Consider the following 13,521-nt stretch of genomic DNA (forward strand, 5'->3'; position numbering starts at 1 on the left):
AAATAGCATCAAAGCTAACTTTAAACTTATTATACAGTATTTTCCTTGGTTTCCACGTAGTTTAGCAAAATCAATTTCCTACATGTAAATACCATGAGGTAAACGATCTGGATTAAAAAAAATAAATTCTTTGAGGGCTGAACCACACATAGCCTAACCTAGGAATATACTAAACCTACATAACGAGAATGCAGCTAGAAGCTCATCGTGTTGCTACCAGCCTATCTAGTCCTCAGTCAGGAAGTACATTCAGTCCCTGAAAGCGATGAGCATTGCTCTCTTCCTTGGATTTATGAAATGCCAACACACTTGGAGCTGAGGAATCTTACTCAGTGCTTGTATTCTGCAACTGCAAAACCAAACAGTGTCACAGCTCTTGTAGGAATCGTGTACTACTGAGCACTATGTGTACCAACCTGAGCACACAAACCTGGCTTCAGAGCTTCTCGTTGGCCTTAGTGTTGCACCCAAGACACAGTTACCAGACAGTAGTGATATACCAAGTAAAGTTTGTGTTGTCCTCTGGTTGACATGGTTTTCCCAAACGCTAGCAGTCCTAAGAAGCTTCATCTTTCATTGCAGTGATGAGCAGGGAATGAGCTAACACTGCAGTGACCTGTTCATCATGCTCTAAGTTGTCCAACAGCTTCCCGAAGCTGCAAAGTTGAATGTTCTCGACCCCGCTGTGCAGTCTCCTGCCTACGCCTTCTGGATTTTGTACAGGGTCTCCTAGAAGCTGAAGCTCGCCAACTTTCCTCCTCCCCACCAATGCTCGTTGCCCTGTCGAGTCTCCACAATGTCAGTATTATCTTGAGTAAGTGGGCTGAAATATCTGAAACTGGAGGTTTCAGCCCACCTAGTAAATCAACGCACCCTTTTTAAAAAAAGGAGTAATTCAAACAGCAAAGCCAAACTAACGCAGAGCATCTAAATAAACAGCATAAAGCGTACCTACAGTTTTTCCCTTACAATACCGACAAGTGCAGTTTGAAATGGAGACTCAGAGAGAGCTCCTACCTTACCCTGTCTATCCCCTAAGAAAGCTGCTGTAGCACACGTGCATGCGACCTGCCATCAAGTCACTGTTTGGACGCTGTTGTCATCACTGCACAAAATTTTAGGGTTATGAAGGAAGAATCTAAAATAGCTTTTTGCCTTGGGTGAGTACCGTGGTGGGGACAGAAGTAACCGTTTGTTTGAACAGATGTTAACATGCAGCGTTGCTATATACAGTATCACTGCTTCAAATCAGGGAAAACAGCCTTATCTGGAGAGGTACTGCATTAACAGGTACATTAAAAGTAACAGTCTCTGGTCTCTTGACACTTCACATACACATCAAAGCGCTCTGCAATCAAAGCAGCTCCAAGAGCCTCATGAAGTTAATATTTAAAAAGGGACAGAGACAGATGGCAGCTTTTTCAGACTATTCTAGAAGCCTAGAATAGACCCAGCAGAGACATCATCATCATCGGTACTGGAAGAGTGTGACAGAGGCAGGGGAAGGGAAGCACTGGAGGAGTCACCACAGCCTGGGTGAGGAGAACTGCTAGTTCAGTGCAGAGGCTTGTAGCACTAGCAACAGCCTACTGCAAGAACACGAATCTGCTTTGATGCACTCATAATTAATGACTCCCATTCCTTTGCTGAAGTTTTTCTTAAAAATATTCCTGGTAAGAATTTCATCTTGGGAAAAACCTCCAGCTCTGTTAAGTGTGATTAGGGATCCACAGGTCCCCTTGATCCAGGGGGAGTCTTCACTTCCAATTCCATCACCTACCATCCTGGAACACGCTGCCTTCTGCTGTGCCCATGAACAAAACCAAAGACAAATAACCGGTAATAGATCACAGCGCAGTATGGCTCTTCCTGATGCCCCAACGACAGGTTTCAGCAGACCTGAACAATCTCTGCAGTCCCAGTCGTAACGTGACCGTCTGCAAAACGCTGCTTATCAGATGAAGCATGGATAAAGCCTGTTGTAGCTCCACAAGACACACAGATCTCAGAACAGGACATGCTTACAAGCCTGCAACGCACAACTCGAGTGTAGCTATATGAAGAAAGCTGCAATCCCCACCTACAATTGTTTCTGGTTCTGATGCGTTGCTGAAACTTGGAGAATTTGGTGCTGTAGTGAACCATCTACGCAACCAGTTCAGGGTGCAGCAGTCAACAGCTGTGTTGCTAAGGACCAGAGCCATTTTGCTGTCAAGAGAAAATCCCGGTAAAATTACATGCAGAGTGCAGCCCTGCATGCTGCTATAGTTCAGCAGAAGCGTAGCTTATGCTGCAACTCCATCAGCTGCTGATCATCGTTACCGTAAGATCAAGGATATTTCAATTAGACTAGTATGAATGAGATTATTTCCATAAGCAACTCTGTCAAGAGACAGCTGCTGCAAAAACAAGACGTTAGGATAAGAAACCAGTACCAGACATACGAATGCAGACTTTCAGATCAATACTGCCACTGAGTAAAGGCGTGAGAGCGGTGTAGTATTATTCCCACAGAGCTACTGGCTGGTAGCTAAACACAAACCCCTCCTAAGGGTTCCTTGGTTACTACCTTCTGCATCCCTTTCTACTTGTCTTCATTCCAAAGTCAATGCCCATCACTGATCTGCCAGGACATCTTTTAAAACACTGAGATATGTAATGCAACAGAGCTATTTTAGATGTTTCTCAGAAGCATCATTTCCACCCCTTGTGAAGGCTGCTCCGCAGCAGCTCCTGGGAAGAAGCAGCATACTGCACCCTTGCAGTGCAGCAGCCGTGACACGCACAGAAGAATTTTAGCCTTAAAGATGCTTCTAGAAGACCCATCTAAACCTATAGGTATCCCCTCCACAGCCACTGGGGTGCCTCGAGCCCCCTCCCCCTTTCTAATATTCCCAATTGTATTAAAAAACATGGGATGGAGGTAAGAAGCCCTTGGGGGAAGACCATTCCTTCCCTTAGGGAGCTACTCAGCCTGTTTGGGGGAGAAAGGAAGACAGAGAGCATGGCACAGTGCTAGAAGCCTCTCCGAAACTGCAAGGAAAAGCAGAAAGCAGCCAGGCAGGCCTCAGAGGAGCTGGAGGAAACATTTTTGAGACTCAAGCAGTCAAATCAGCTTTTCTGCAACACAAAATCACTGAATTAATGATAACCAAAGACATCCCTGCAAAGATGGGGGTGGAGGGAACACATCTTCATTATCTATTCCGCCTGACCTATTTGCTTTGAGTTCCAAATGAAGATTCAAGCTTTTATTCCAGTAAAATTTTTGAGTTTTAAATTGTTCTGGTCTCATCTGAGCTAATCTGCATTCAGAGCCCCATCCCGCTCAGTGCCCACACAGACTCCCTTCACACACTCCTGCTCTGCAAGGATCTTCTTTCTCTTTCCAAGACTCCTGCAAGTAATCGTTTCACTCGTTTCTCAATGGGTCTGTCTCAAGAACAGCCAACTCATCATGGTGTCACTCCTGCTGGGACATGCAGAAAGGGAGATTCTATTTTACTAAGCAATCAGCTCTCACTGCTGCTGCCACCACAAAATGCTACAAGTTACTCTTCCTGATACACATTTAGTAGAAGCATCTAAATTCATCATGCTCGTTAACTTAAATTAACTTTTCCAGTTCAAATGTAATATAAGCAAAGGAAAAGGTGAAAAGCAGCAGAGAAGTGGCGTTGACTTTTTTTAACAAACACTAAGTAAAACCTGATGCAGCTTATTTTCCTTTTACCACTTCCAAAGAAGGTAGAGATTTTTACACTGGAAATACGAAGCTACTACAATATCAGGTCTTATTCTTACTGTTCAAGGCTTATATGCTATGCAACTTGTTCCTGTAAGAGCTTAACCATAGCTTAGTCTTCTATAAAATTTACCTTTAGACTCAATTTTTTGTGCTTTAGCCTCAATTATTTGAAGACAAAAATTATAAGGATTAAGCTATGACCAGTACTGCAGCTTTCTACCCTTTCATCGGCGCTGGTAGAATACTGTAAAAAATTATCAGTAACACTTTTCTGGAGACAAAACAGAAATCACAAAGGCCAGACTATTCTTTAGCCTGCATTTTATTAATTTCCAAGTTTTGTGACACTAGAGACACTAAATGAAACTGAAAAGGTTTTGTAACCTGCTATAAAGCACTGGAAAAATGCAACATTCCCCAACGCTGCCCCTAGTATAGGAATCTGGCCTTCTCAACCCCCTTTGCCAGCATTGTCAACCAGAATTACAAGCTAGGAAAACAATAAAGAAGTTTATTACGTACTTTGTGTCTTATGACCCTGCACAGAATCAGAAACATACAGCTGGGAGTGTCAAAAGACTGGATTGATCAAAGATTTATATTTAGAAAAAGCATTTTAAAAATATTAAGAATGTAGGTCAGAAGAATAATTTCATACCAATCCCATCAAAACCAGTTTCACATGTCTTTCTTAAAAAAAGATACCGTCAATATATTATAAATTTTAGTGATATGTTTGAAAGTATTCTCTCTTCTGTTCTTCTCGGAAGCATTTTTAAAACATTGTCTCTGTCAGGCCTTAGAGGGCTTAAGGATGGGACAGACTTCCTACTGTTTTGAACCTCAGGGCACATCCTTTCCGTTTTCAATCCCTACTTCTCATGTGTTCTCATGCAAGAAGGACCCTCTAATTCTCTACCTTTCAGAAAGTAAACTCCTCCAGCCATGCCCCAGATCACAAGACTTTCACCAAATGAATAATGCTGTTTGTGTTCCAGACAAGTAAGAAATCAAGTGAAAAGTTAAGCCTTTTCAAGACGCTCCCGCCCAACAAAGTTTTCATGGCCATGATGTGCTCAGTGTTTAGAACCGAGATCAAGCAAGCAGTGCAGACTGCAAGAGTCAAGTAGGAGCAGAATTCATCCAGAGCGTATTTTTGTATAGTTAATAAAAACGCTACCAGTGTGAGACATACAACTACGGGGTTACTAACAGCAGTTACAGGCAACAGGTTTCTGTGGAGGACAAGAGCTTGTAAAGGATGAAACAAGCCAACCTCGTACCAAGGTGTCAAAATCCTAAACCAAGAAACAGGGCTCAGTATTTTGGAGAGATTTTGACCCCATGTCTCTCAAGCTTTATTCATTCCCAGATATCTGCACAGAACTAAAAGATTACTTTAAATAATTTGCATTTATACAGCACAGACAGTGAGAAAACCCTGTCCCAACTGATATTAAGATCTAAAATACAGAAACTTAACCCTCAGTATTTTGTTAGCAGCAACATTATTTATAATTCTAACTAAGTAAAAAGGGATGATGGAAAGTGTTAATATTAATGACATCTATACAAGGACTAACATAATTCAGATTATCACCTAGACTCGCTAAAGCAAATTTTAGAGCTTCTTAAAAAGTAGCATTTGAATTTCAGTTCTAAGCAGTAAAATAATCCTGAGTAAAATATCCTGATAGCTACTGATCAGTAATTATTACCATATATATATATATATATATACACAAAAGCTTGTTCTGCTGATTACTTCATTCAAACTTCCAGAGTATCACATAGGCTTAAGATCCTACTGCACAAGCTTGAAACAGTAAAAACGTGTGCTACTACTGCATTTCAGAAGTCATTAAAATACAAGAATTCCAGGGTTACGATCATGATATCAAAGTTTTATTTGCCACGATTAAAGCGAGCCAATATGATCAAGTTACTCAGCCTAGCACCACAGTTGCTCAAGTACTTCATGACCACTGCTAGCTCAGAAGGAGGTGGTTGGATTGTAACAAGTACCAGGTAACTCACCTCTTGAGTGACTTGTTGCTCTTGGCAGCATTTTCAGTATTAGTATCTTTACTTACTCGCTATGCTAGCTATTCACAAAGGCACTAATATTAAAAAAATGGCTAAGAGAAAAGAGACATTTGAGAAGTCCGTTACCCAGTATTTGCAGCAAGCTGTTTGTATACCAGGCTTGTTTATCAAGCAGTTGGAAATGAGTAAGTTAAAAGACCATTACGTTGTCATGGCCAGAGCATGTCTACCTTCTAAGGTAGTCATTTGCTCCTGACTGGTACTGCTGGCTTTGTGTTCATCTGGATCTACCGAACAAATGAGATGTCTGAGACTTTGGAATACTTGTATATGGTGGCACATTTTCATATAGGTATGACATACGTAATTTAAGTGCCCCGACTGTATTAGGGGAAGCAGATGTCCAATAACGTACATACAATACAAGAAGGAGCTGCATTTTAGCCAGATTGGTTAGGTTTTCCTTCATCTAGTGTTAAAAGAGTTTAGCTGTTTGGAGGAATATGCACACAGTGATTTCCATGCTGCAATACTGTAAGCTTGGTAAGTACTGGTTTTAAAGATTAATAAAACATAACAGTTAATTAATGAGCTTTAATGTTAATGTGTAAATGCCCATATAAGTAATATCTATAACCACAATGGCTTCTCATAGAAGTTAGATACAGAAGAAGACCTTTTCTGTTACTTACTGTTCTCTATGGTTGGATCATATGAATCAACAAACTGTCCTTCCACAAACTGAATCGTCAGTGAAGATTTTCCTGTAAAGCAAGGAAAAGATAGTTTGTATTGAAACAAGTCTTCAGGCTGTTATCACTTTAAACTTACTAACAGATACACTAATGTTTTTATAAGAGCCAATATGAGCTTTGTATGGTTCATTTAAACACCTATACATGACAACTGACCTATTTTTAAATTAAGTGTCTATTCCTAGTAACTGGGTCTCCTGAACACATAAAAAGTAGTGCAAGAGCTACTCAGCACGTGTTCTGCTTTTGTTTCAACATAGCATAATCTAAGCACCTCCTCCAGTTTAAAACAAATCTAAAAGTAGCAGTGCCCAATCCACATAAAACTAAATTTAACAGACTGCTATACTTGGAACGTTTTTCTGTCGAGAAGCAAGGAAAACAAGAAATAATTTTGTCATTGCACAGGAAACTAGGAACTTCAATGGAATTAGCCAAATCTGGTTGTCTAGGGGATTGAACATCTGTCCCATGACAAATAGATAATCTCAAAATTCTTGAGATCAATATATGCTACTCTTCTATTAACCCTCCTACAACAGACCTGCGGATGCTGTATTTTAAGCATAGCGATTGAGAGGGCATCACTGGATTTTCTTCTTTTGAAAGCAATTTAACTGCTACTTTTGCAGAAAACGTTCCCAACTTCAGTTATGCTGACCATACATACCCCAATAGAGAGTAACGCAAACTGCTGCATTTAACAGCAGATTGAAAAAATGAAAACTAATCTAGTCTTGAAAGATTTTACAAGATGGTAAAAGTGAATCGCATACATCGACCATAAAAAGCACCTTTAAAGCTCTGCGACTAAAGACTTTTCAAAGCATTACTGAAGTCTTAACACAATTTCCATTACAGCACATCGTCTGCATTTGAGAATCTACTAGATCCTATTACATTATGTTTACTGGACAAATACACTCTCATAAAGATTGCCAAGGGCATTAGCTGCTTTTGGACATGAACATATTCTTCATGTTCCTTTATACTCTTCTCATCGGCAAGAAGCACAAACAAAATATGACCTCAAGTTAAAATTTAGACTCAAGACCATCTTACTCACTGGAAGCATTTCAATGACATCATAAGTAACCAATGTTGTGGATGAACTAGTTTATACTAAAACTGTTTTCAAGAATTAATTGCTTTGGACAAAGATTGCCCACTGGCAGTGCTTAGACCATGCTATGTTTATACTTTGCTGTAGAAAAAGTTCTTTCCTAAGCATTCCTTCAGGAGATATTAAAAAAAAAAAAAAAGTTTTACAATTCCAACCCCCCCATTCTTTCTTCATCATACAAGGCTCTCGACTTGTTCACATTTGACTTTTTATTATCACCAGCAACTTAGCAAGTCATTTTGTTAAAGGCATTCTAAAAAACTGCAAGTCGGACAAAGTACAGAGGGATGCAAGGCAAGTTTGGCTTAATATTTGTAATTACATATGCAGTCAACTCCTTCATTAACTGCAACACTTCCAGGATTTATTCCTCCAGGAGGAAGAGAATGTTACACAAGCATCATCACTGGGGGATTTCCCAACAGCTGTAACCTCCATCGACTCACTGCTTGGTTTATTTTAACATCACTACCCAGCTCTGCCATACTCATCCCTTTGCTGACCCCTGTCAATCATGCCAGTTTATTCAAGATACAATGCTAAAAACCCCAGACAACCCCCCCCAAAAGACAAAACCAGCAACACAACTCCAACCTTGTAGGAGTTGCTTTTCCCTCAAATCAAGTTCTTAGATACCATTTTCTGATACATCTAACAGCACAACTGAAGGGGTCATGCTCACTGTGCATGAGTTTACAGAGAGCACTGCATTTAAGCTGTTGCCCTAGCAAGGAGAAGGGGGGGGGAGAAGCAACCACGCACATCTGAAATCATCCTAATAGGGACAGACTTAGAACTGAGCCTATGCATCCCAGCAACTTTCTGAAACTATTTCAGATGCCATTTAGAGAGTGAATGAACTTTCAAGCCGTTTCTTCTTCAGCTGTAAGCCTGTGAAGTTGCTACCCAGAGTTCATGCTTCCAGATTCCAGCACATTAAGCACTCCATTTTAAAACAAAGTTCACTATTCCTATGTTAGGCTGCTACGTATCTTCAAGATAAGAAGAACTAAGTTAAGCTCAGATCATCACCAAACATTTTTCAGTTTGTTTAGGATCCTTCCTGGGAGGAAAGACTTGACTGCTACCATCTGCCTGTGCTAAGTCTGGAAACCGAGTACTAGAAAGAAGTGGGAGCCAACAGAAAATGCTGCAGTTAACATCCAGCTGTATTAATTACTGCTTTCCTCCTAACAGCGAAAGAGGCGGAAACAAAAACAGACAAAACCAGCGTTCCAACACTCTCCTCCGAAATTCCTCCAAGCTTTTTAACAAGCCTTCCAGTAATGATGTGTTTGTGATCACAAGAGGATGCCTGCTTTCCTAGATGAGCCACAGGGATGCTCTCCAGTCTTGGATTCAGCCACGTACCCCCTCGGGAGAAGCTCATGCAACAGTATCCCACCAAAGCAAGGCTTCCAAAGGGAACACAAGAAATTTAAAACCTAATTTAAAACCTCTGTCATTAACACCCCACTGCCTTGTCTCAGCCCATGCCCAAGAAGCACGCAGGACCATGTAAACAACAGCTTGGCTTGAACTTTGTCTCACAGGTTTTATTCCAGGCCGTTGACCTATGCTCATGGACAGAGCGGAAAATTAAGTTGACAGTTTAGCTCCTATCACCTCTTTCCCCAGAAAGATCGGGCAACCTTTTCAGAGAGAATTACAACATAAACAGAACATCCGTGAGGCAGGGGCCAAGGAACTGCACGCAGCTGCGTTTACTGCTGCGCTAACGCCATCTCGGAGCACCGCAGGGAGGAGGACGCGGGGAGACCCTGCAGTCTACATGTGCACGCTTCAGCCTAAAACGCCGAGAGCGCCTGATACCAGTAGCAAAGATTTGATTCAATGATGACTCAAGGGTGCACTCCTCAAAAAAGGCTCAGCTCTGGTATGCCCTCATTTGGAACAAATGCCAAATCGTTTTTTTTTTTTAGTTTGCTAAGCTTTTCCTCGTACCATCCTCCACGCTGGTACTTTTACTGTATCCACTGTCCTCAAGTTTTAGGAAAATAAACCTCTGTTGAGACCAAAAGGAGAAGCATCATGAGCAGAAGCAAGGCAAACCCTGCCGGAAGGGGTTCACAAAACTGGTGGAGACCTGTGATTTTAAGATGAAAAAGCATTTGCAAAATCTTACTGGAGAAGATGATGGGTTAACCTTTTGACTGTTCAGAACCAGAGAGCTCAAAATGACTATGAAGAAATAAATGAATCAAGTCAGGGCAACACCAGGGAAGGCAACAAGATGACTCCTCCAGCCATACTTGCTATGGCAACCCAAAGCACCAGATACTCTGTGGTGGAGGAGTTGTAAGCAAATCCTCCAAATTTACTGACTCTCCCTCTCCCCAGAGGAACAGGACAGAAGGTAAGTGTTGGGAGGAATGGGTTTTACAAGTGTTTAGAGTACAAGTCCCAGGTGGCTGAAAGCTCAACTCAAGTTGTCCAGAAGTACCCAAAGGGTATTTGCATACACCATTTGTTATTTATGATATTATGTGGGAGTGGTAAAAAAAAAATAAAAAAGTTTTCCACAGTCAAAACAGAAGAGGGACAGGTTTTCAGACAGAAAGGCATTTCAAAAAATAAAGCTGTTGTACTTCTGTTCATACAATAGGCTACATGAAGCGGAAGGTCCCATAGACACTGACTGGTGCAGTCATAGCACATCAGTTTCAAATGCCATTGCAACTGTCAAGGCAAAACAACTGCCAAACTGAGTTTTTACTCATCCTTTTACTTCTTGGACAAGAGCTGTGGTATTTAATCTAGCCTTAAAATTCAAGCTTTAAACTAGGCAGTTTACCAAGAGGCTGAGTAACTGAGCACGGGTGGGCTCGTGAACAGCTGCCCCCCCCCCCCGGGAGGGGCCATGCCCTCTCTTGGGTGCACCACCGCCTGCCCGCCGTCCCCATCCCACATCCTTATTCTCCTTGCAACAGGCAGAGGGAAAGCCCAGATGAAATTCTCATCTGCAGCCAACTTCCCCCCAAACCCAGGAGATAGAAATGATGCAACCGGCCAGCGAGCAAGTCAAACAACAGCTCCACAAGCAAGGCATTGTGCAAGCGCGATTCTGCAGCTGCCCTCTAATGTGGCATCGCACCACGACAGCCGCTGGCAGCACTGTGCCCTTTACCTCAACAGGAAGAATTTCTCAATACACGAAATCATCTGCACAAGCAATCAGTAAACAGCTTGACGGGGTCAAAACCAACAACTACTGAAGAGCTGCAATTCTCCGTTCTATCCGAATTTTAGATGCAGAGTTTCTTTAACCCATCTTTTTCCATTAAAATGTCTGCTTATGTACTTCGCTTAATTATTAAATACTTAACAGCTGGCAGCATCTAATCCACTCCTACCACAAGCCTAGCATCTTACCTAAGTTAGTCTCTACATAGATCTACTCAGTCTTACCTACAGAACAAACCAGTTTAGGATTTGTCACAAAGGGGTTCAAGACATTTCATAACGAAATGCTGTCAGTCATATCAAATTAAGCAAGACTCACTGTGTACCCAGCTTTCAGTATCTCACGCACAGCTATGCTCAACTTAGAGCATCATTTGGTTGGAAAAGACCTTTAAGATCATCAAGTTCAACCATAAACACTCTTGCTACACTTCACAGAGATTAGGTTTTCATACTGAAAGTTTCGATTTAACTTGAACGCTGAGATCTTTATCTTCTTTAATTCAGGATACCAAGATACACAAAATGGAGATACCAGCATTTCCACAGCGGGGATTCGTCCTCAGAGCACAGAAAGGGACAGGACAAGTTCTTGGAGCAGATGGAGATTTAGCTGGGTAGCAAAGAGAATTATAGCCTCACTCTACGATAAAAATCTTTTCATGAGATAGCAGATGATCTCAGAACCCATCACTAGCTTATCATTCATCTCAGGCTTCGCCATTAGCAACTTTCTATGGTTAATTAAGATTTTTTTCCCCCAGGTACTAATTATGGCTATGTAGTTGCTATTTTGCCGTCCACTGCTATGTAGTTCGGTGAATCATTCTAATGACTACAAAAATGATACATCTGGGTCAATAAAGAATTCTGTTTCTAAACCTCTGGAGACAGTGGTACAAAGCACAGTTTATGTTTTACTCAGATGCAACTTAATTCTACTATTAGACTTTTAATTATAAGGAATTATCACTTAAAAACATCTACTTTGAGCTGTAGTTCTATCCATTTTGTAGTGATTTCCTTGAGTCATCAACATTATGATACCAGGATTAAAAAAAAAAAATATTTTCTGATGCTTACAGAGAAGACCCTTGCTGACACACAGAGCTCAACTGGTGCACTTGCTCATATGATACTCATGCTCGATTTGCAACACAGAGAGTGGTGGCATTTATCCTCTCTCAAAGTCCTGTCTGAGCTTTCTGAAGGACAGACTAAAGGATCTGCTCTTAGAATCACGTAAGAGTGAAAAGTCCAAGGACCTCAAAGAGACATCTTTTGGTAGTAGGGAACCTCAAGAACAGAAGAGACTTGAAGACAAACCGAAGAGCAGATCAGCGTTTGAGGACAACACAAGCTCTTTTTCAACTTCTATGTCACTCTATCCCACTGCTACAACTGTTTCCTGCCTTCTCCTGATCTATTTTTGTACTAGGAGATAAGGAAATCTATATGACCGTCTAAGGCAAGGTATTGTAGCAAGAACCACTCCTGCTGCAGATGAGGAGGTTCACATGACGGTCCATAAACCAAGAACACAAGCCTGCAGGGAGAAGAGGACACATGCTTGTTTCCCTTCCCTCTGCATTGCACAATCTTCTTGTGGTTTATCAAAGGTATTCCTCTGCAAGCCAGAAGAAATCTGAGAGGCAGTCATTTAGAAAGGAAGTCAGATGGCTTCCTTCATTTTCTTCAGATTTCAAAGCAATCGGTCAAACTCACAAGCATATTTGCAGGACCTTGCAAGGTTGGCAGCAATAAGCCTTCAAAACACAAACCAAGAAATCCTAATGATGCTCTCTGGATTGTATTTTCTGCAGGGAAAGCAAGAAGAGCGCATGTGTTTTATTCTGATACGTAACAGCAAGCTTGCTCCATCCTGCTGCAGTGCTCACCCCTCAACGTTCACTTGCACTTTCTTGCAATGCGTTAGACATTCAGGCAAGTACATACAGAAGAATTCTGTTGTTTTGCTGCAACAGCTTAGTTCCAACTTCCAGGTCTCCATTTTGTCTCCATTTAAGTCAGCAAAGGATTGTCAGAAAAAATGTTTTATTTTAGTGCAGAGCCCAGTTACCTCTGGCTTGTTAGCCTTGCTGGCAGAAAAGCGTGTGCCACAGTTTGCCTGATATTTTCCTTTTAACAAGGTAAACCAATTTTAATTCCATGTGTTTACTATCAGTTGTCAAAGGTGGAAAAGTTGTTACAAGGCTTAACGAAATCCAGAAGACTTCTGTGGCATGCACCTCACCCGGCTATGATGTGCATGCATAGACGGCTGCATCCAAGACGGTCAGGGAGACTGCATCCTGGGCTCAGGATCCTAACTACGCAGGAAATCCAGACATTCACATCCAAGACAGGCAACCAATATTTGCTTTTGATAAATACCATCCTCCGTATTCCCTTCAGGCTTCCTGCAGAAACTGTGCATCCCTACAGCTCCCTCCCACCTTCCTCCCCACAGCACTATGCCTGAAATATTTCAGGTGGCTGTAGAAATTCAGAGGCAACTTATCAGGCACGTCTGCTAGCCTAATTAGCAAATGTATTCCTAAACTAAAAGTTAGGCAGTACTACTTGATATACTGGGCTTCTAAAGGGAAGCTTATTAAGCTTAAAGACCCTAATGTTTCAGTTTA

At 41.5% G+C, this 13,521-nt stretch overlaps 1 protein-coding gene across 1 annotated transcript in view; it reads right to left on the reverse strand.

Moving 5' to 3' along the window:
• Nucleotides 1-13,521, reverse strand: part of RHEB (Ras homolog, mTORC1 binding) — a 41,361-nt gene that overhangs the window by 15,810 nt on the left and 12,030 nt on the right. Inside the window, exon 2 of the mRNA XM_009644104.2 lies at nucleotides 6,487-6,558. Within this exon, the coding sequence (XP_009642399.1) occupies nucleotides 6,487-6,558 (72 nt within the window). The remainder of the gene's footprint in view (nucleotides 1-6,486; nucleotides 6,559-13,521) is intronic.

The sequence above is a fragment of the Egretta garzetta genome, unplaced genomic scaffold, assembly GCF_000687185.1.
Source record: "Egretta garzetta isolate BGI_Z169 unplaced genomic scaffold, ASM68718v1 scaffold117, whole genome shotgun sequence".
NCBI classification, from domain to species: Eukaryota; Metazoa; Chordata; class Aves; order Pelecaniformes; family Ardeidae; genus Egretta; species Egretta garzetta.